Source organism: Molothrus aeneus, chromosome 3 (genome assembly GCF_037042795.1).
Source record: "Molothrus aeneus isolate 106 chromosome 3, BPBGC_Maene_1.0, whole genome shotgun sequence".
Lineage (NCBI taxonomy): Eukaryota > Metazoa > Chordata > Aves > Passeriformes > Icteridae > Molothrus > Molothrus aeneus.
This window is the reverse complement of record NC_089648.1, coordinates 58944691-58965801: the sequence shown is the minus strand read 5'-3', so window position 1 is coordinate 58965801 and position 21111 is coordinate 58944691. Positions and strand designations below refer to the sequence as shown.

The 21111-nt window shown below is 38.8% G+C and overlaps 1 protein-coding gene across 3 annotated transcripts in view; it reads right to left on the bottom strand.

Moving 5' to 3' along the window:
* The window catches only part of SAMD3 (sterile alpha motif domain containing 3), a 42370-nt gene that overhangs the window by 16399 nt on the left and 4860 nt on the right, over positions 1-21111 (bottom strand). For 2 of the 3 annotated variants that reach the window (XM_066545758.1, XM_066545757.1), the window contains exons 3-7: positions 19805-19912; positions 18893-19082; positions 14947-15054; positions 6383-6568; positions 5973-6057 (exon numbers count right to left, since the gene is read on the bottom strand). In XM_066545758.1, the coding sequence (XP_066401855.1) occupies positions 5973-6057; positions 6383-6568; positions 14947-15054; positions 18893-19082; positions 19805-19883 (648 nt within the window). In that variant the 5' untranslated portion in view covers positions 19884-19912. Of the gene's footprint in view, positions 1-5972; positions 6058-6382; positions 6569-14946; positions 15055-18892; positions 19083-19804; positions 19913-20088; positions 20102-21111 lie in introns of those variants that run through there. The other variant, XM_066545760.1, reaches the window with a different exon arrangement.

Genomic DNA, 21111 nt, shown 5'->3' with positions numbered 1-21111 from the left:
CATGCATCCTTAAGGACCAATGACCATTTGCATGTGGCCCAAAGCTGAATGTCCCATGGCAGGAGCTAGCCATGACATTGACACCCCGGGAAGCAATTTCTAAGCAAAGGCTGTTCAACACATCTGCAGGCACAACCTGCAGTTTTGAACAGTTTTGTCATTCCTCAAAATCACTTGCATATTCCAGTTACTGGGGACTGTTCAAGAGTCAGATGGAAAAATATCAGTCAGAAAGTGACTGTAAATTAAAAGATGTGGAGGAATTAAAATATCTGCTACTTTGTTTTCTAAAACTGACTCCAATATTACACTCACTTAATACTATACTCAAGCCTGTACCCACTGGCATGCTGAAACACAATATAAACAGAAGAATGATTACCCTACATTTCTTACCAAAATGGTGTCATTTATTAGTCAAGGTCACATGATATGAAAGGCTAACTTAGTGTAAACCAGAATTCAGTAGAAGTAGACTAAGTAGTACAGTATCTCTCTTTGCAATGAGTCGGATATGCCTGCCCTTCTCACTCACAGGACACAGGATGAGAGGGTTTCTCAAGAGATGGTGGTGGAGGCTGTGTGACCTTGCATTTCTCCTGCCAAGCTTATTGTTCCCACTGCCCAGGTTCTAGCTGACCTACAGGCCCTCAATCCTAAAAACAAGACCTCCATTAATGGTGAAAAATTAGAATGGAAGAGCTATGAGACTACAACCCCTGTGGTCTTTACTTCAGCTCTTCTTGAGCAGCCCTGGGCCTACCAGGGCAGGAGTGCCCTTCCTAGGGGGACACTCTCTTACCAAAGTATCTTTTCACAGCAAGTCACAGTTCAGCACCCAAGAACTGGAAAGGAAGCAAGCCCATCAGCATTTCTAGTATGCAAACTTCAGGCTTAGGGTTCTGCCAGAACAGAAGTCACATCAGCACTAACCTAAAGATAATGACTAAAAATACAGTACAACTGCTCACTCAGTCTTCTCACAAGGCATAGTCACTGCCTCAAGATGAGTATTACACCTCAGCACCATTTTCAGAAGCAGTAAGGTGACTACAGGCCTTGAAAATTCCACTTGTTGTTCACCTGAACCATTAAGGTCCCTAAATACATTTATAGTTCTGGCTTTATGCATTTTGATGCAAATACCTCATCATAATATGCTTAGCAAAATTTATGCCTAGCTTTCTATTTTAAGGTTCCTAAGAAAAGCAAACAAAAACCTTAGTTTAATGCTTCTTTGAAGTGTTTAACAGATGTTACAATATTTTAAAACATGATCATCCCAGAATATATTAGCAGCTGACAATTTAAGAATCCCAGTAGTTGAGCTTCACACAGCTTCTTTCTTTTGAAAATCTTTATTTGGCTAGAAGATATTTTTGCTTATTCTTTCACATGAAAGAATATGCTGACACCTATGCAAGGCTTTAAATATCCCACAAAGTTCAAAACTTTCAGCTGTTTCATTCTCCAGTCCCCCCAATAAATTAAGAATTTTAATTAAATCTATTTCTATTATAGGATTGTCATAAACTTAGGCAAGTCCCCTCTCACATACCTATTTCCAGAATGAGACTGCAGGCACATACATTTATGTGCTTTCCCTTGTGGGTAATGCATGCTCTAAAAAGGATGCTTTTGTTACCATTTCTGAACCAACAATTTTATTTTCTTATCATTTTCCTGCTCTCCCCAGCTTCCCCCAAACACCACCCTGGGAAGCTTCGCCTTCCTGGTAAAGGAGTGGGAGGATTAGCCTGTGTCTATCTGACATAGGAGGGAAAGGATTACACACAGATTAAAATCAGTAATTTATTAGCAAATAATCACTTTGTGTGCAGCAGTTACATAAATCGGGCATGCCAGCACCAGCACCCTGGGTTTCACAGGCACCACTCGGCAGCCACGAGCTCAAGGGAGCTGCTCATTGCAGAGCACAGCCAAAAGGGCAAGTGGTGTGGAACAGGGAGCCCTCTCTCTCCCTGCCTCATGTCATGTTTTCTTGGAACCACGATTTTCAAAAGGTTGGCTGAAATGAAATGGAATAAGGGAGATGATTCTTTCCAAATTGTTTGGTTTAAGCCTTGAAAAATGGACAAGCACAGACAGAATATCTTGCAAGTCGTCAAGAAACAGTGCCATGCCAATTTGCTTTTGACTGCTGTGTTTATGACTTTTTCTATATAAGCTATATGTCTGTAACTTACAAATGTTGTACTGGTTATAATACACATCACAAATCTAATAACTATTCCATGATTAAATGAAGACTTTTATTTTTTTTACATGTCATATGTTAGTTTAGGATAGCATTGTTCTGTAAGTAGAAGGAAATACCATGGGAAAATTTCCTTATGTAGTCACTTTAAAGCACGCTTACCAAAAGTTAATCTTGGAATTAATTTCATTCCAGATACCCCACTTCTTAAATGAGTTTTACTATTAGTAGAAATTTTTTTCTAAATCATTATTTAGAATTTTAGATAATTCTTAATCCCTGCTTCTAGACTGACCTCATAAATAACATTCTTTTAAAATTCATAATAAATAAGTGGCTTATTCATTACTTTATTTGTAAATGAATGACTATACTGAATTGGATATTCTTTGAAAAAGGACTGATGGCAGAGAAGCATATTTTTTTTTTCATACTGCAAAATTAAATGAGAAAATTTTTAACCAAGAAAACAGAATTGTGAATAATCCACTAATAAATCTTGAAACCACAAACTTTTAATGACCTCTCATTGCAACAGTATGAGATTGAAAATATCAGACTACAGTTCTACATAACACACACATTGTTTAAATTATTTGTTTAAAATAATTTGGGCGTGTAAATAAGTATTTTGGGAGACAAAACTCCAGTATTTTGGAAAAATTCCCCACAAACAAACGCCACCAAAAAAAAGGAATGTTTAAAGTTTTGCAAGTAATTTTTCTTTCCTGTCATGAAAATTCTGGTGGTAATTTAGGTGCTCTTATGTTTTCCTCTGTGTTCCTCTATGTTTGCCAGAAATCTTTCCTTCTTCCACTTGTTAATTTCACTTCATTTCTGCAAAAATGTTGCAATAAAAGTGCTGACACTTACAGTTCAAGGCTTCTCCATCCATGCACACCAATAACATCAAGTTCTTTACATTCTGATTTTCTGCGCTTGGCCAGAAGAAAACATTAATTCTGGAATCCCAAGATCCCTCCTGGGATGAGTTTTCCCTTTCCTCATCCAGGATGCCCAGCTGCCTGCCCCTGCCCAGCCACACAGGAATGCCCAGTGGCCAGGGAGGAACCCCAAACAGTTTCTGCTGCACCTTTCTGGCAGCCAGCACACGTCCATTTCTGGTGAAGGGCTTTAAACTTAAGAATTGCGAGTTAAAATTAAAATCACACCCACCGCTGGCAGACCTTCTCAGGACATCTCTTTAAGAACTACTGCAGCCTTCTGCAGAGCCCAGCAAATGCTGTGGCTGCTCCTCCACCCCAAAGGCTGAGAAACTGCTTTCCTTTTAAGCATAACTTTAGAGTTAAAATGAATCTAGGAACTGAGACATGGCACAGCAATAAATAGCAAGCAGTAAATGAATGACATTAACAACACAGTGATATAGAGCATTTTACATGGCAGAAAGATAATACCCAACAGCAGAAGTGACCTCCAGCACACCAGAGGGTACACAAAACTTGGTGATCTAAACTGCAGTCAGCCCTTTTGGTTTCTAAATGCATGGAACAACATTTCTTTTCAAAGTTGTAGGAAAAATAAGTCCAATAATTGAAAACAGACTTGTTGGTATTCTAAATAGACCCCAATGACTTTATTGCACTACCACTACTGAAAACCATTATTCTCAGAGGCCAGGCCAGCTGAATTACCATGTTTAGTATCCTCCATTCTCCAGCCTTACAAGACACAAAAAGTAGGTGGTTATTTCTCTCTTCCCAATGTTGACACCAAAACCACATTATATGAGCTGCCTCCCCAGAAGTTTATATATAAATGCTATTTAACAAAGAATGTAAGTAGCATTTTTGCTTGCAATACTACTCTCATGCTAGTTTTCCTTTTCTACATTTACCTATCAGTCGCCTTTTCCTCTGATTTTTATTGATGGTCGATTTCTTAAATGTTTTCAATTTACTATTTTAAAAACTGTAATAATAACTACAACTGTTTAATTACTGTAGATGAACAACTTAAAGGTATTCAAAACCTCTCAGTAATCAATATTTTACCTCTTACATTTTAATACTATTATCAGGAACAGAAAGCAACAATTATAGTCCCTTAATAGCTGGAGAAATTTGAAAAGAAAAGTCTATAAAATTTTTGCTTTTTTTTAATTGCTGAAAAGCCTTTCAAGGAAAAACTACTGTTGTCAAATTTTTTGTTGTTCATTTGCTTCTTAAAGGTATATGAATTCAATTTTACTGCAAGTCTTGTGATAAGTAGTTATGCATATATTGTAGGGTTTGTTTTAAGCTGTTACTGTTGTAACACACAACTGTCAAATCAAGAAAAAATGCATTTATAGTGCTTATGATCAAGAAGGAAGAACAGAGTGCCTAACAGTAGCCCCAATTAAAAATACTAATTCATTCTCACACCTTCCTCCAAACTTAAGAATGCAACTTTTGAGCAGTTTTTCCTCTCTCAACACAGGCAATGAAGAGGGGCTAGATCAGAAAATGGTAGACTAGCAATACTGCAAACTGCTGATTCCAGCTTCCTTGTTTACTTATTGCAGTTATAGCCAGAATGCTTTCTAGTAAGAAGGGGGGGGGGGGGAAGATCAAAAGATAAAGACCAATCACTCTGAAATCTCTCACATAACTCCTGCCAGCACCAGTTCTGCCATCCATGCAGCAAGTAATGTCTATTTCCCAAAGAACAGTTATAAAGAGTTTCCTTGGCCTATGGTCCTTCTGCAATTAAAGCCCTTTGAAAACCTAGCTTAAGAATCTCTGTTTAAAAACAGTTTTTAAAAATTAAAGGCTGTAAAATTCTCTTTGGAACAAACTGAATATCATTCCAGCTCCTCATCACAGAGGGAGCCAGATGAAGACACAACATTACTCAGGACCCTGCCCAAGGACCACCACTGGGGTATTCAGAGATATATCCTGATCAAAAATGAGGACAGGCTGTTTCTCTCTGGTCCTTTTGCTCCCTTCTCCTCTGTTTGAGATGTGCTTGTTTTCTTTAGTCCCTTCCCTTCAACAATGCCTGGGCTCAGGGGAGAACTAGAATAGTTACTCTTAAGCCTCGACTTTTTTATTTATTCCCAAAATTATTTTGCTTTCTACAGTAATGGCATGTGAGATATATGTGAGTCCCCTCTGAGGCTCACAAGCTTTTACAAGATGGTATAAAAGTATCATATGGCAAAGCAATGATGTTAAGTGAGGTGACCACTGTCCTCCAAGACCATAGACAGATATTCTAAATCAGAAGTGAAAAAAATGTAGTTCAAATTTAAATCATCTCCTTCCACTGTTTTCTGCTATTTCCCCAATGATATTCCAATATTTGTTTTAAAATGTTTTTTTTTAATTAGACCTAGATTCCTTAAACCACTGGTATTACTGCATGTTGTAGTTTCATATCTAACACACACACAATCATAATACATTGCAAGAGCATCGGTCACATGTTAGTCCTCACACAGACAATTTTCTAAACAGCTGGCTTCTTAGGTTTTAAAAACAGAAAAAAAATAAGATTTAATTTTATCCCTGGGCAGATATCAGCCCAGAAAGAAAGACAGGTCTGCATGATCTCATGGTAGCTTTGAGGTACAGCTATACCTGCATTAATCTTTAATTGACATAATCAAATAAAAATGTGCTTTGCAAAACACAGCCAAGTGTGTGTACTCTGAATAGAGCCAGCATATAAGAAATTGAAATTGATTTCCTCTGAACTAGATTATTTTCTTGTGATTGATTATGTGGGAAAAGCCCACAATACTTACAAAGCCATTCCCATCTTCATCAAGGAATGGGTATGCCTGGAGCAGAGCATTGACAACAAGGTTATATTGCTGACTATTCGGATACCTGTGCAAACAAGATGGAGACAGAAAAGATACTTGGTTTTCTAGACAGTATTCAACACTGGAGTCTATTCTGATCTAGATTAAATAATTTCTGACTATTTCTCAGACAATCAGTTGCCCTCCAAATAACAAAGGGCACAGCTTAAAGGCATGAAATCTTTCTATTGGTTTCAGTACATGTCAGGCCCTTAGCCTCTTTTATTTAAGCAAATATATTAGAGAATAGCTTTACATCCATTTGAAAATTTCTGTCTGCAGACAACAGGCAATACCCCTAAGCAGACAACAGGTAATGCCCCCAAACAAATGTAATGGTGTTGACTTACAGTGATCCTTCCAGGTATTTTGTCATGTCTGCTTGTAAAAATTCAATCATTCTTATTCTCATACTGTGATCAGGGCATTTTTTTTCTGCTAATATGCACTTGACATCGTAAGGGAAGTCAGGCAAAACATACGAACTTGTCCACTGCAACATCCTTTGTCTCACAAAAAATGATTTCAGGTTTTTTCTGTAAAAGAAAAGATTGTATGATCACCATGACATCTTTCTTCTATGGAAATGCAGGCAGGAGGGAAAGATAAATACATGTTAAAACACAAGGGAAAGTTATTGCTATAGAAATTCAAGGCCTGCTGTCTTTGTTTCTGCATAAAGAATACCTACAAAAGCAGTGATCAATACATCACTGTAGATGTATTGATGTCAAATGTAGAATGTTGTAAAATGTAGATGTCAAATATGGAATGTTGTAACCAGCAGACAGTAGGAGGTGCTTTGTAACTGAAAGCAAAAGCAGAAGTCAGTGGGGGCTTGCTGTTGTTGCAAAACACCTTTTTCTGTCTTAATTTTTAATGTTTCCTCTCTAGTAAGACAAATAGCTTAATTGAATAAAATACTATACATGACATTATTTAAGGCTGTCCTCCCACAGGGGAAGGCAAGGAAGGGATGAAGGCAGCTATCATCAGCTCATGGAAACAGAGCAGACACAGCCCAGCAGCTCCTGTCACAAGAACACCATGACCACAATTTACAGAAGTCACACCCCATCTGGGGTGAACTTGAGGCAGGTTATCACCACTGGCTGCCCAAACCCTAATTCTGAAAGAACACAGGGAAAAATGGGTCCCCAACAACCAGTTATAGTCTCAATTCCTCCTTGAGAGGCAGGTCTATAACTCTCAGCCTTTCTGACCTGTTTGTGCTGCCACACCACCTTGGCACTTTTTAATGTTTCTTGTGGGCTATCAAAAACTCTACATCCCTGGTATAACTGCACCAATGCCAGCCCTACCACAAATGGCAATGCAGTGCTGAGGAAAAAAAAAATATAGCTTCAGTACTGTATTCTGCTCCCAGCATCAGTAGAAGTACTCAGCACTACCATTCCCCCTTGCAAAACAGGTGCAAAATGGTCAGCACTGCTGTCTTATCAAGCTCACCAGATTTCATGGGACACAGATGGTTAACAGTAGATGCAAAGCACAGTAGATTCTGTTTGCACTTTGCAGTCTTAAAAGAAGGCAAAGTTGTGCAGGAAGTGACAACATATCCACATAGACACATTAATGTCCTTTTTTGGTGATAAATTAATATACAAATAGGAAAATAAAACACAACTTAGATTCTGAAATCACTTGGAAATCCCTCCTATGCAAACAAAGTGCAGATGTTCAATGTAGCATCAGTGAGCAGCTCTGCAGCCTTAAAGTTTGCATCCTGTACCTTCACCAACTCTCCTGATGGAAGTGATGTAGTGCACAGGCTGCAAGTTACTACATAATGTTTTCAATATGCTACCATTTCATATAGCTCAAAAGTGGACAGAAGTTTAAAATTTACAGTACTTTTCATCAAGCAGCACTGAAATTCCTTTTGTTGGTAATACCACTGAAGCCAAAAAGCCATTTCAAAAAGTGGAGGGGTTTACAGCAGGTTTGATTTGGGGACACTGGACTACATTCAGTCACCTGAGAAAATAAAATTTTCTTGCAGTTGGGATGGCTAATAATCAGGGAATATGGCAACTCTCCCATCCACCAGTCCCTTCAACATTTGCCATGGCAACAAAAATACTCCAAGTTTCACTTATCTTCATTTACCTTACCTAACACAAAATACTTCCTTCCTCTCCAAACAAGATCAAAAATTCCTCTGGTCTCCACAGTGCATGAGATTAAATATTTTACTAGTTTTAGCTGGACTCATGGCTGTTGGGAAGTAATGTTAAACATATGCTGTAATATTTCACAATGAAATACAAGCTTGTTTGAAAAGAGACACAACTCCACATAAACTTTATCCTCAGAAACGCTCACATGCAAACTTGTTTAACTAAAAGAACAGTTCAGCTGTAATGCTGTCCTCTATGATCAAGGAAGGTTTTGACTCTACACATAAATCCCAGTGCACGTACAGTTTTGAGATTTAGGTATGTAGTATATGGTAGAGATAACTCATGCTATTAATGTATAAAATATTGTAAAATCCAAACCATGTTTTTTGACTATCCTGGCCGGGAGCAGCTTATTCATGTACATCTAGTTCCCGGACACGCGTTAAGATAAATATTGACACTTTAACGTAAGAATAGAGGCTTCCAGGATGATAATTGTTGGCTTCCCCGAGTTGTTGGGTCCACCTGAAAGCGGTTATCGATTATCGCCCTGCCGATTACATCTGTCGAGATAACCAACGGCACCATCCTGATACATGTGAATACATGGCTTCTCTGGAATTGATAGACAACATCGAGACACCTGGACGGGGTCTTTGTCCACCTCTGCACATGGAAAGCAACAACGACGCATGTGAAGAGACACAAAGAACATTCAGTCATCTCTGCTTTGGACAGAATAAACTGTATAAAAACTCGCTGTGCGAAGCCGTGAGCGTGAACTGGGGAGACTCTGACACTCAGAAGTCAGATCCGTGTTCACCCAGCACCGATCCTGGGCTCGACTCTTTGGCTGTGGTGGTTTCGAAGACCGAACTTCAGTCTCGCAGACAAATTAATAAATCTTTGCTAAATTTTCTTATAAGTTTGGCTCATGATTTGATAATTTATAACAGGTACAAATATATGTAGCCTGTTTCTGGTCATACCTCTTCTAGCTAACCTGAGGCAGAAATTAGATCAAAATCTTGAAACCGCAAAAATATCTCATAAAAATCTCAAGTTACATCTTTTCTTGTCTCTCAGCTCTTTAGACTTGATTCTACAGCAAAATCTATCCAATGGTTAGCTAAGGCAAAATTCCAGTGTCTCTCTTTCTCCACTGTCATATGTCTGACTTACTTGCACCCCTTTCTCACTGGTACTAGGATTCCTGCAGCAAGTTACAAGGAGCTACAGTGACAAAGTTCTTAATTATTCTTTTCATTTTGTTTTCTCACAGTTTAAGCCCCTAAAACGACTTCTCTTGCGGTGAAACAAATACCAATTCAGATGAAACAAGCTGGTCTCTCTATGCTTAGCTGCAGTAAGGAACTGCATCCTAAGAAGCACCTCCTCAACAAGGAGACAACTATTCACAGAGCTTTTACCACTCAGCTTTTGTAGATTGCCACTTTAATGTGCTCACAGTCCTGTCTCACACAGCTATTTCCTTCTTTGTCTCCATTGTAGCCTTACTCTGCTCATGCACAGCATGTTTACTGAGACATGAGGCTATAAAATAGCATTATTTTGGGAGGAGCCGTTTGTCTCCTTCAGAAAAATGGAAAAATACCTCACAGCAAACCAGCCAACCAAACAAAAAAACAAACACCAAAAAACCTCACAAAGAGCCCTCAAAGACCCATCTATATGAATTATATAACCCCTGGCATCCCTAATCCCAGGGAATACCTTGTTTTACTGCCAAAAAGACAAAGAGATACACATTTGCAGTGTCACCCAGACCATTCAGTGATTGTTTTAGATTACACTGGAGAGAAGAGTGGGGAGTAAATACAGCATCATCTCTCCAAGTTCAGTGCCATGCAACACCACACAGACACACAGAGCCACCTGCATTGGCTGCAACAAGTCAGTAAAAATAATCTTGGTATCAATACAGACAACTCAATCAAGATAGCTGTATACAGTGCCATAGATATCTAGAAACAAGATCAAATACTAAATCATAATAAGACTGTTGTTTTTAAGCTTCCTGAGCATACTGTTAAGAAGGATCTATTTTGATCATTTAGGGGAAAATGTGATTTAAAGGCCAACTGAGCACACACGTAAATGTGCTGTGTGGCACAAGCTTTTCTTATTGTCTGCTAAAGTCTGTGAGTCAGGCACCCATTGCTATATCTTGTATCAGCTCAGATCCCATTTAGTCGGGGGACATGGCAGTTAAGAAGAAATTTGCTGACATCAATGGGTTGTTCCCTTTTTGGTATATCCACATAAAACTCAGCACATAGGTGAAGTCTCAATAGATTTCCATTATTCACAAATGAAGGTCTAACCTTTCACGTGTCTACTTCAGACATCAGCAAGAGACTCTGATCTAAAGGTTTGTAGCCTGGAAGTCCATGTCAACAAATCCAAGGAAGAAACAGGGGAGAAAACAAGGAACTTGCACATGTGAAAGAAAGGAAAAGTCTTCAGCTGTAAACAAACGTTCCATTTCCCTAACACTTGTAAAATATGCTTTCAGTTTTATGACAACATTCAAGGTTGCAAAGGCTATTTCCATCAAAAGAAAGAAATTATGACAGAAGATGAAATATCAAAAAAAACTTTTTTTCCTCTCAATAGTCAGATAAAAAGGGCTCTATTTTTTTTATTCTCAGTTCTGATATCTGTGCCTGAAAGATCCTCATTTAGTGCTTCTCTTTTAGTGCTTCAATGTAATTTCCAACTTTTGAGCACAAATACAAGGTTTCCCAGTTATTCCCTCAAGCTTGGGATTTGCAGTCTACCTAGTGCTTGATGATGGCTTCTATTTTTTAGTTACCACTAAACATAAGGGCAGGTATCCTTCAAACTGAAAAAGAAGTTACCCACAACTTCAGCAAGGCTGGGATGCTGGAGCTGTGAGATGTGCCAAAGCTGCCCATTTCCCAGAGCAGGTCCCACTTCAGCTTCCCCTGCAGTACCCATTCTATAGAAACCATCATGTTCAGTATGACTACAGAAAAAATAATTCTGCTTCCAAAAAAGTTTGCAAGATGCAGACACAACCTTCTTCTAGAAGAAGTCCAGGCTTTTTGGCAGTCTAAGGAGCTACATCACACAAGGAAAAGATTTGCACTCTCACCTTATGCGAGGGCAGCAGCTGTGGGTTGCAGAAAGGGGAAATAAAAATGCTCTTTAGGGAATCAGACTGACAAAATTGCCAGTTAAATCCGGCCATTTAAAAGAAACAGGGTTTATTTGTATTCACTCCTGTAAGACATGTTACACTATATCCCAAGAATTTTATGGGTTTTTGGAAATTTTGTTGTGCTGCTGCTATGATTTTGCTAGACCTTAATAAGGCAATGCAATTAGTGTCTTTCGCAAGTCATTTTTAAGACTTGCTCATTTCTGGTGTGGAAAAGACATAGCAATTTATTTCTTTTTTCCTGTAAACTTCTGTGGAAGACTCACAGCACCATGTCAATAAATTCAGCTCTGATGACCTGAGGTGCTCCTAAACCATGAGTCCTGTTGTCTTGACTTTCAAAACATCGAGGCAACAAGAACAGACAATAGCTATTATTATGAGTCTTCTAGGTCTTTTAGTTTAGTATCCTTAAGTATCCTGCTGCAATAACAGAGACATGAAATGCTGACTTAAAACAAAAAAATGTGGCAGAAATTCTTGCATCCACATGAATTAAAAACCTAAATTTAAAGCATCACCCTCAAGCCCTGAACAAACCAAACCAAAACTCACAGATAAGACAGGTTTCATGAAGATGCAATAGCAATTGACGTGAAATTATCAGAAATCATAAAAATGAAATAGTTTTTCTGGTATGTTATACCAAAGGTATAATCAAACAGCATCTGACATCTGTACTTCTGAACAAAATAGACAGGCAGTACTTCTTCCCTACTGTTGACCACTGTCAAAGACTTAACATGGTTTTCTTAAGCCAGCTTTTCATGTCCTTATGAGCTAACTGAAAAAAAGATCATCAGAATTATTTCTAGTATATGTGATGATATCAAGAATAAGGTCTTTGCTTAGAACTTAAGAAACTCTTAAGCTATACATTAAGAAAAAGCATAAAAAGCACAGTCCTGCTGAGTTTTCATTGTAGGATTATAGCTACATGTGTTTGTATATGTATGTTTTATATAAAAGTAATATTTGCCCTCTTGTGTAAATGGAGCAAAATAATTTGAAGTAATTGACTCAGTGACAATTTTTCAGGCTAGATGCTCTTTTTCTCTTTTCCTTTTAAAATTTTCCTTTTTTTTTTTTTTAAGCACAAGCATAAATGTGTTTCTGATAAAACACATCAAACAGATGAACAATACTGATGTATAGGTTATAGGGGAGGCAAAGGAAGGAGCTCTCTAAAGATCTTTAGAACATATCATAAATAAAGTCACTTCAGATGCAGCCACCCAGCAGTCAGGGCAGTTGCTATAGCCTGACCAAAAAAGATGTGGGACTGGTCTAGTTAAAGACATTTCCTCCACTGAGGAAATGAATGACCCATGCAGGCCATCATGGTCATCTTAGAGATGGATGCCAAATTTGTAAGGGCAGAGGTAAAGGTAATTATAAATCTTCCAGTTCATTGTCCTTGCTATCAGCTCAAATTTATGCAGGCAGCAGCACCAATATTCTGTCAATGCTGACAAAAGCTTTATTGGTGTATCAACACTTAGCAGGCCCAGGTTTAGCTGAGCACTGACCACATCTCCCAAACTCACAGCAAATAGGGAAGTTCAAACCTGTTGAGGCTGGCTGGAAGATCTGTTGTCCTGCTTGTGCCCTGAGCAAATTACCCCAAGGCATTCAGACAGTAAACCTGTTACACAGCACTCAAGAGCTACAGAACATGTTTTTATAGAAAAAATAAAAGTACAAATAAACATGTACCAGGACATTACTCTTGAGGGAAAACAGCTGGACCATCATAGTGGAAATGGGATACATTAGGGATGTCATTTTGCTAAGCAAATACGTTGAGGAAAGGCAGACAGGACACATAAACCAACCAATAAAAGGTTGGTTTTCCACAGCAGTATCAGGTATTTACAAATAATAAAAGCCTCTGTCTTAGCAACAAGATAAACCCCAGGCTGTCAGGAGCCATAAAACTGCTAGTACTCCAGTACAGAAAAGCAGGACTATGGGAAATGTACTTATTGAATTGTCCTCTGTGTCCATCTTATTGTCTTCACAGACAGTCACTGCTTCAAGATTAATCTTCTTGGGATATTAACAGAAAGATGGGCTGGTTTTACTTCTGTCATTGTGTCAAAGCATTATTCCATTGCAGTAGGTTGCAAACCTCATCTCGTTTAATGTATGCCAAATTTCCATACAAGAAAACAAATTGTACAATTGCTTCATCCAGTCAGTTTTTGTTTTTGTGTTTAAACAATTTTCTTTGATATTTTGGTAATATTTAGTAATATAGAAGAGTGTATTTAACACCGTTGTTAGGACTACCTACACAGGAAACACAGAAAAACTTGGAGCTAATTCAGCAGCATTAATAATCCATAAAACATCCACTAATTCACTTCCAGCAAAATCATACAGTTACTGAAGCTGTGGCTCCATGAATCTTCTGAGAAAACAAAGCCAAAAACAAACCACAAAACCCCAACACCACAGACAAATTAAAACAAACAAACATAAAACCAAACAAAAATCCAAAACCAACCAAAAAAAAAAATCAACCAAAAATTTTAAGTTTTTCTTTTCAGATGGGATGAAATTAATAAGGAGACAGAGACTGTAAGTATAATCCTGGCCAAGTAACAATAATTTAAACCATGCATTGTGTAATGGTTACTCTGATTTACACAATCCATTTTAAACTCTTTATACAGCACAAGGCAAAATAATTAAAAATAAGCATCCTTTAGAAGAACAGGCTAAATACTGCAGGACCACATTAGTGGTTTATTCCAAGGTTTCAAGTGATTTGGGTTTGTTTCTTTGATAACAATGCTGACAGGACCTTTGGAGTTTTTGGGATGTTCTTTTAAAAACAGAAGTACCAAGACTTTTAAAAGCATTAAATCACACCTACGGGGGAGAATGGCAGGGGGAGAAGTTGTAGCAGGTGGAAATAAAGGGGGATAATGACAAGCAGGCAAAGCTTTGGAAACACAAAAATAATTGCCTTGAAAGAGGAACAGGGCGCTCTTTCAACACTGCCTGCCCATCTCAAAGAAGAAAATCATGGGTAGGAGGAAAAAAAAAGAAAAAAAAAGAAGAAAAACACATCATATTTTCTTGCCTTCAGTTTCTAGGTAGGCTTATTTTGACAACCAAGGAAAATGAGTGTGCAAATGGAAATATGGAATCAGCATGCCTACCTTGCAAAGTGCTATATTTAAGATGCCTCAAGCACACAATTTATTGAAAAGCCATATTCCACTGTGTAATGACTAATTTGTCAGATTGCTGTTGAAAACATATGTAAAATATGATTTTTAAAAATCAGATAAATAAAGACAAACCTGTATCTTGCCTTCTGCAAGAGGTAACACAGAACAGTGAGCAAGGACTGAGGATGCAATCACACCATCAGGCTATTTCATTCAGTCAAATAAATTCCTGTTCCTGTTGTTTTTAAATACATCTGGATATACCCAAACCTGACCTCCAGTAATTAAGATCACTTTTATAAAAAGTATAAATGAAGCAAGATGAAGTGTTTATGTAATTTTCAAAAGGCAAGGAAAATTTCATTAATATATTATAAACTCACTTTTGCTTTAGCACTCTATGATCAATTAGTCCTTTTTCATTTTCATGTGAACACAGATACTTCTGCTCCACAGGACCAGAAGAAATTAACATCTGTCTGTCAGTAGCCCTAAAAAAAAAAAAAAGAACAAAAATCACTCTCAGGTCTTGTGCAGCGTATAGAAAAGAGGATGTTTAGGGTTCTACAGTGACAGAAACAGAAAAGAAGAAAAATCAACATATCAAATATGTCATGATTTTATATGCTCATGCCTCTTAATCAATTTTTCAGTTCAATTGTCAAACTGACAAATTAAAAGGGAAAATGTAGAAAGCTCTGCCTGCTTATATTCTAATTACTACACAGTTACAAATCCCAAGAAAATCAGACCTCTCAGAGTTGCAGGGTAACATCCATCTTCATAATCTGGCATCCCCAAACTTCTGGGAAAAACTAACCATTGCAACATGTAAGGGGTGAGCTGAAAGAGCTAATTACACAGCATTTCAATACATTTCTATTTAACTAGAATCTTGAAAAATTGTTTTTTCTGGAGGTTAAGTCAAAAGCTTCAAGTCAGCTTTGCATTACTCCGGCCACTCTAGAAGATCTCTGAGTGCTTCCTGATCTTACAGTTCCTGGCCATTTGCTCCAGCTCTAGCTCATCACTAGGAACAGTAACTCTAGATACCCACTTTGCTATGAGCCAGTCCACTACTTTCCATTTAACCTTTGTGTCCATTTCTCTACCTCCTCATATTCTTGTTATTTCTTGTTTTGGTAGATGTGTTGGTGGAAGCCAACACCAGTTTTACCCCATAATGGGGGAAAGGCAGAGCTAAGAGAGGGGATACTGTTATGCTGCCAAGAATTCATGGCAATCATAAAACACTATTTTTTTCCCCTAACCTCCTCTCTTCAGAACATCTGAACTCTAAAGATGCTGTAGAAACTGTTCCAGCCTCAGTTGCACTCAACACACAAAAGGCTGTTATTGGAAATTACATTAAAGTTTGCCATATTTATAAGGGGAGTTCTCCCTTTCCATGAAACAATATATTTCAGCCATGTAGTTAAATGAAACAACAAAAAACCCCCTTAGTATATTCTCTGTGTGGCTCTCAGAAACAATTGATTGTGAAAGTGGAAGGCAGTTTCATATTTACCTGGTAATGTCTATGTGTGAGCTCCTCATACACACATAAGCAGTTTCTACTGTGGGAACACTTCCTCTGAACCAGTGACAGACATGGGATGCTATTTCCATGTCCTAGTCCAAACTGCTGGAGATGTAAGCCACATTCTAATTAGCCAAATTTATTACTTCCACACAGAAAGTGTTCAGCTATTGCACTCTAAATTCCATGTCCAGCCAAGGACTTTGTTTCTGTTTCTGTCAGGGAGGAGAGGTCAACACAATTCATACACAATCACAGGATGAGCCAAGGACACCAGGATAAAGAGGTGGCAGCCAGGAGTGCACCAAAAAGCACTGGGGATAGCATTTATATGAGAAATACAACAGGGAAATACTGCTGACAGCTCTAGGGAGCTCCACAGTGACTTCAGCTGACCCAGAAAGAGACTGTGATGGTGATGATTTCTTCCTGCCCTGAGCAATGCCCTCTCCACCCTGTCACTGGTCCTGGCAGGGCAAGCAAGTTCTGGGAACTGGCCTGACTGAGAAATAATTCTGCAAAACAGAAAAGATAGTTGGTTTTCACCTGGGCTCCAGCACTGCATGATAGGAGCTAGGAGCATGCAAACTCAGATTTCACCATTGTTCTCTGGCACCATGGGAGGACCACACACCCAGCTGTGGATGCTACTAACTGCAAACCTTAACATGGTTTCTCTTCTCACTGTAATTCAGCCTAACATCAGGGAGCAATGGAGGAAATGTGAGTTCACATCTACTGTGAACTATCAGAACTGTGAATTTTACATTAGTTCAAAACAATGTTTCATACACTCAAGTCATGAGTCCTTGAACCAAATCAAAAGAAATTATCCTTACAGGATTTTGTTCAAGATGTGCCGAACACACAATAATAATTTTGAACTACATCACCAAGAAAAGCACTGCAGTGTTAAGGAAAGTCATAGCTATCTGCATATAAAGATACAACTTTCAGTTTTGTAACAAAATGCTCTTTTCACTATAGGTGCTTTTCCATAATTTTATACCCAAAAATGCACAGAATACATTGACTTTTTACTCATCCTAAAATACATGACTGAATGCATCTTAAACTTGTTAGAATTTTATTCTTTCTTGCTGGCACAAAAAATACCTCAGGAACAGCAGCTTATTTACTCAACTTCCCTGTAAAGAGAAAGATACCAGCAGCTTATTTTCCAGGAAGGAGACTAGATAGGGAAAGAGTTTAATGTAAACTATATTCACTAAGTTTTGATATTTTAAGCATTTAATTTTTTTTTTTTTGGAGTCTGCAGAACTTCACAGCAAAGCTGTTGCACTCATGCTACTGCAACTGCATGCTCTTTGTGGGACGGCATGGCTTGACCTGCAAGAGCTGACAGTCACATCTGAGACACAGTCTATGCAAACACCCCAGACAAAGTCAGAAAGCTAAATATCCAAAGGAACATCCTAACTGCCCTAAACATAAGGACATGTGTTCTTCTCAGCCCCCTGCTGAAATCTACCACTGTACCTTGGATGAAGTACAATATACAGAGTAGTCTTCTTCACAGCAGACAACTCTACCCCTAAAGAAGGAGCTTCCTATAAATCAAATAGGCAGGCCCTTGGTGCAGAGAACTGAGACTGGCTGTGATCTCATACTTCAGGCCTGTGATAAATCTTACATGCTTTGACTTGGTCTTCTTCCTGCAGTCCCCTTCTCTCCAATGGTGTAAGAGCATTTACCTCAGGAGTTTCACAAATACTTCCACAAGGACAAGAGGATGTATCTCCCTGTGCAGTTTAGTTCTGCTCATGAGCTCAAGTTGTTTGGAAGTAACTCAGTTATCAATGTTTATCACACTTTTGTTTGGGCTGTTAATCACCTCAGAGCGCACAACCTGGACTCCTTTTGGATGAAGGCAACTGCTCTGCAGTTCTAATCCTCTGGGATTAATCCTACTGTGACTAATGCAGCCTTAGTGCTAGAGTCCTTTCCTTTGACAAAAAATGCATTTTGGATCCATGGCAAGCTGCTCTCTACAGCCAGGATTCTTGGGTTTAAAAGGGACGACTTGGAGGTCAGGATTTCTCTCCTCAGCCAAGACATTCAGAAAAACATTACCCTGCTAGACCTACAACAGATCAGAATGGAAGCAAAGGATGGGAGAATCAACAAACCTCTCATCCAAATAGCCCCAACAAAAACACTCCACAAACTCTGCCCTTTCCTCCCTCCCTCCCCTAAGAAACCCCAAACAAACAAAGAAAACCTGCTCAACCAAGAGCCAGAACATAAACATTGAGGACAATCTTCCTGGAATCTGTTTTCTAAAAATATATCTAGTTTCACAATAAATTTCAATAATCCACTATGGAATTATTAAATGCTTATATCTGGACCAAATCCAGAGTTTCCTTTGATAAACTGACTTTCAATACACCTGTGACAAATACTATCTCTGGCTAAATCATTATTTTACTCCAAGACTTGCAAGTATTTAAAAGTAAGTTCTTCAAAAGCTTAATATATTAAACAGAGAAAATCTTAGCTATAATGAAAGTTTGACAGTGCTGCATTCAAATGAAAACTGGCTATGAAGGAAGTTTAAATTAATTAATGGCGTGGTTCCAGGAATGTTGATGCCCTGTTTAAAACCATAAGGTAAGAACCCAATTTTACATTTCACATTTGTTACAGTTACTCAAAACATAAAAACCAGCTACAGATGAAGAGCTAGTAAATGCCAGTTTTGAAATGCCATGAAAAGAACACAACTATACCCAGATTGATATTTGCTGTGCCACGAACAAACTCACCCACTGATTACTTCTGGAAATTTTTGAGAAGCTGTTTCACAACAGTATGTAAGGGATTCCAGCCCACTCTTCTGTTGCTGGTATTTTTTAATCAGGTCCATCAGCACTGCCTGGTGCCCAATCTTCTTCACCAGCTGCTGCACCATACGATCATTTAGAGCCAGAAGAGCTGCTCCACTTATTTCTTCTTCTGCAGATTGAAGGGGATAAAATCATTACTGTAAAATATCTTTATAGTTACAGTTACATTCCATATGCCTAAAAACATGGTGATGGAAGATGGGTCAAAGGGAAGGATGCTTTGTACTGCTGACAGTCATCTTCAGCTGCCACCATCCTCTCCCAAGCAGTGCCAGGAGTCCTAATCACTGCCCAGATATCTTCCCCTAACACAGAGCCAAGTCTGAAACACACAGAGGCAGAGGTGACAATTTTAATGCTGTAAATCAGGCCTTGCTTGAATCACAGGAGACTGTTGCTTGCTGATGAAGGAAATAAGGCTTTTTAACAGAGAACACAAGAAATCAGCTGTTCACATTACAGTTTCTTGTGCACTCTTCTGTAGAACATAAAACATTACACACTACATTTGCATTATTTCAAAAGATTTCTACAAAATAAAATAGGCCCTGTCAGGACTTTTAAACTGCCAGCTCTGATTTGAGGTGTGTCTATTTATATACTGGCTTAATCTCGTCCCCCAGGATTTCTCAGACTCTGTAACAAATCTGTACACTTACGTTGATTTATCAGATCTATGTCAGTTCTCACCCTAATAAATTTCTATAAAAGTCTGAGGTTAGCATATACACACATGCCTCAAACCAGAACAAAGTAGGCAGTGCCAATAAAATGCATAGCAAGATATACTAAACAAACAGCACCACCCCCCCAAACAATAAAAATGCTTACCACGGAACTTAGGAACTAGTTCTCCTAAATTTCTCAGTTTCAACCAGTTGCAGACTTGCTCAACTGACCAACTTTCCATCTTCAGTTGTTTCAGCGCTAAATTTCCCTCTGAAATGAAAATAGGGCATTATTTTTGTGCTGAGCTCTAAGCCAAACTCCAACATTTCATAGCAAAAAAAGGCACTTAGCAAATAATATATCTACATGTTCTGAATAAAAATAGTGCTAAATAATCCAGCTAATGTCTGTTGTAAGTGGCAGTTTGCTTGGATCCCTTTCCTCACCTCCTTTCCTGTCTCTGGCTTCCCTCCGTTCTGAGGCAGCCTCATTCCTTATAAAACAAGACCTGCTCCGGTACCATTAACACCCAGGTTTCCACACAGAGAAGAAAAAAGGTGTGAAATTCACCACCACCATCAGGCTCATCAGGAAATGGCTGACATTTTACAGAAGGAAAAAAAAAACAAGCCACCCCACCGCCAGATAAGAGTCTGTCACATCCATGCTTACAGTCAGTCAAGCACCTTAACCCCCACTGCACCGCCTAGCAGGGCAGGTACCCAGCAAATACTTAACCCTGAATTACCAACTGCTAGGGACAACGAAGGGGAAAGGGAGGAGACTGCTCCTGCTGTTATCTGCTGGTTCCCTTCTCCAGTGGTACCTGGAAGGATGCAGTGGGTGCCCTGGAAAGGCAGAGTCTCTGGGGCAGCTGGGACAAGTGCATCCACCCTCTGGAAGAATCCTGTACATACCGTGTGCCCCCTGCCTGAAAGACTAACTCAGATGATGAGGGGGTGCAACACACCCCAAAACCACCAGCGACCTCCCCAGAAGAAGATTATTTATAAAGGCACAGCTTGTTCCACACTGCAAACTTCTCAGCAGCAGCAAACTCTCTCTGAGGGGAATTTTCTAATTATTTTGTTTTTGCTCTACCTAAAGGAGCACCAAGTGCCCCGTGACCATGCTTGTAATCCACAGCAAAACAACACTATTGCTGTATTGCAGTCAGTTTTTCAGACAAGCATATGAGTGCCTGGCAAAATTGGTCAAACATTTCCTTCCATACCCTGAGTCTGCAGCAAATTCCAGGCTAACATGAGGATTCACCCTCACAAACCTCATCAGCATCTGTGCTCAAAAGAAAAGGAAAAACCCCAAAAAAACTCCTTGAATAAAAAAATATTTCCATTTCCATCCTTCAGCAGCAGAGACCCTCCAAAAGACCCACTTCAGCCTACACTCTTATGCCTGTCGACTTCAGCAGCTTAGAAGGGTTAAGTTTAAGAGGAATGCCTTTCTGA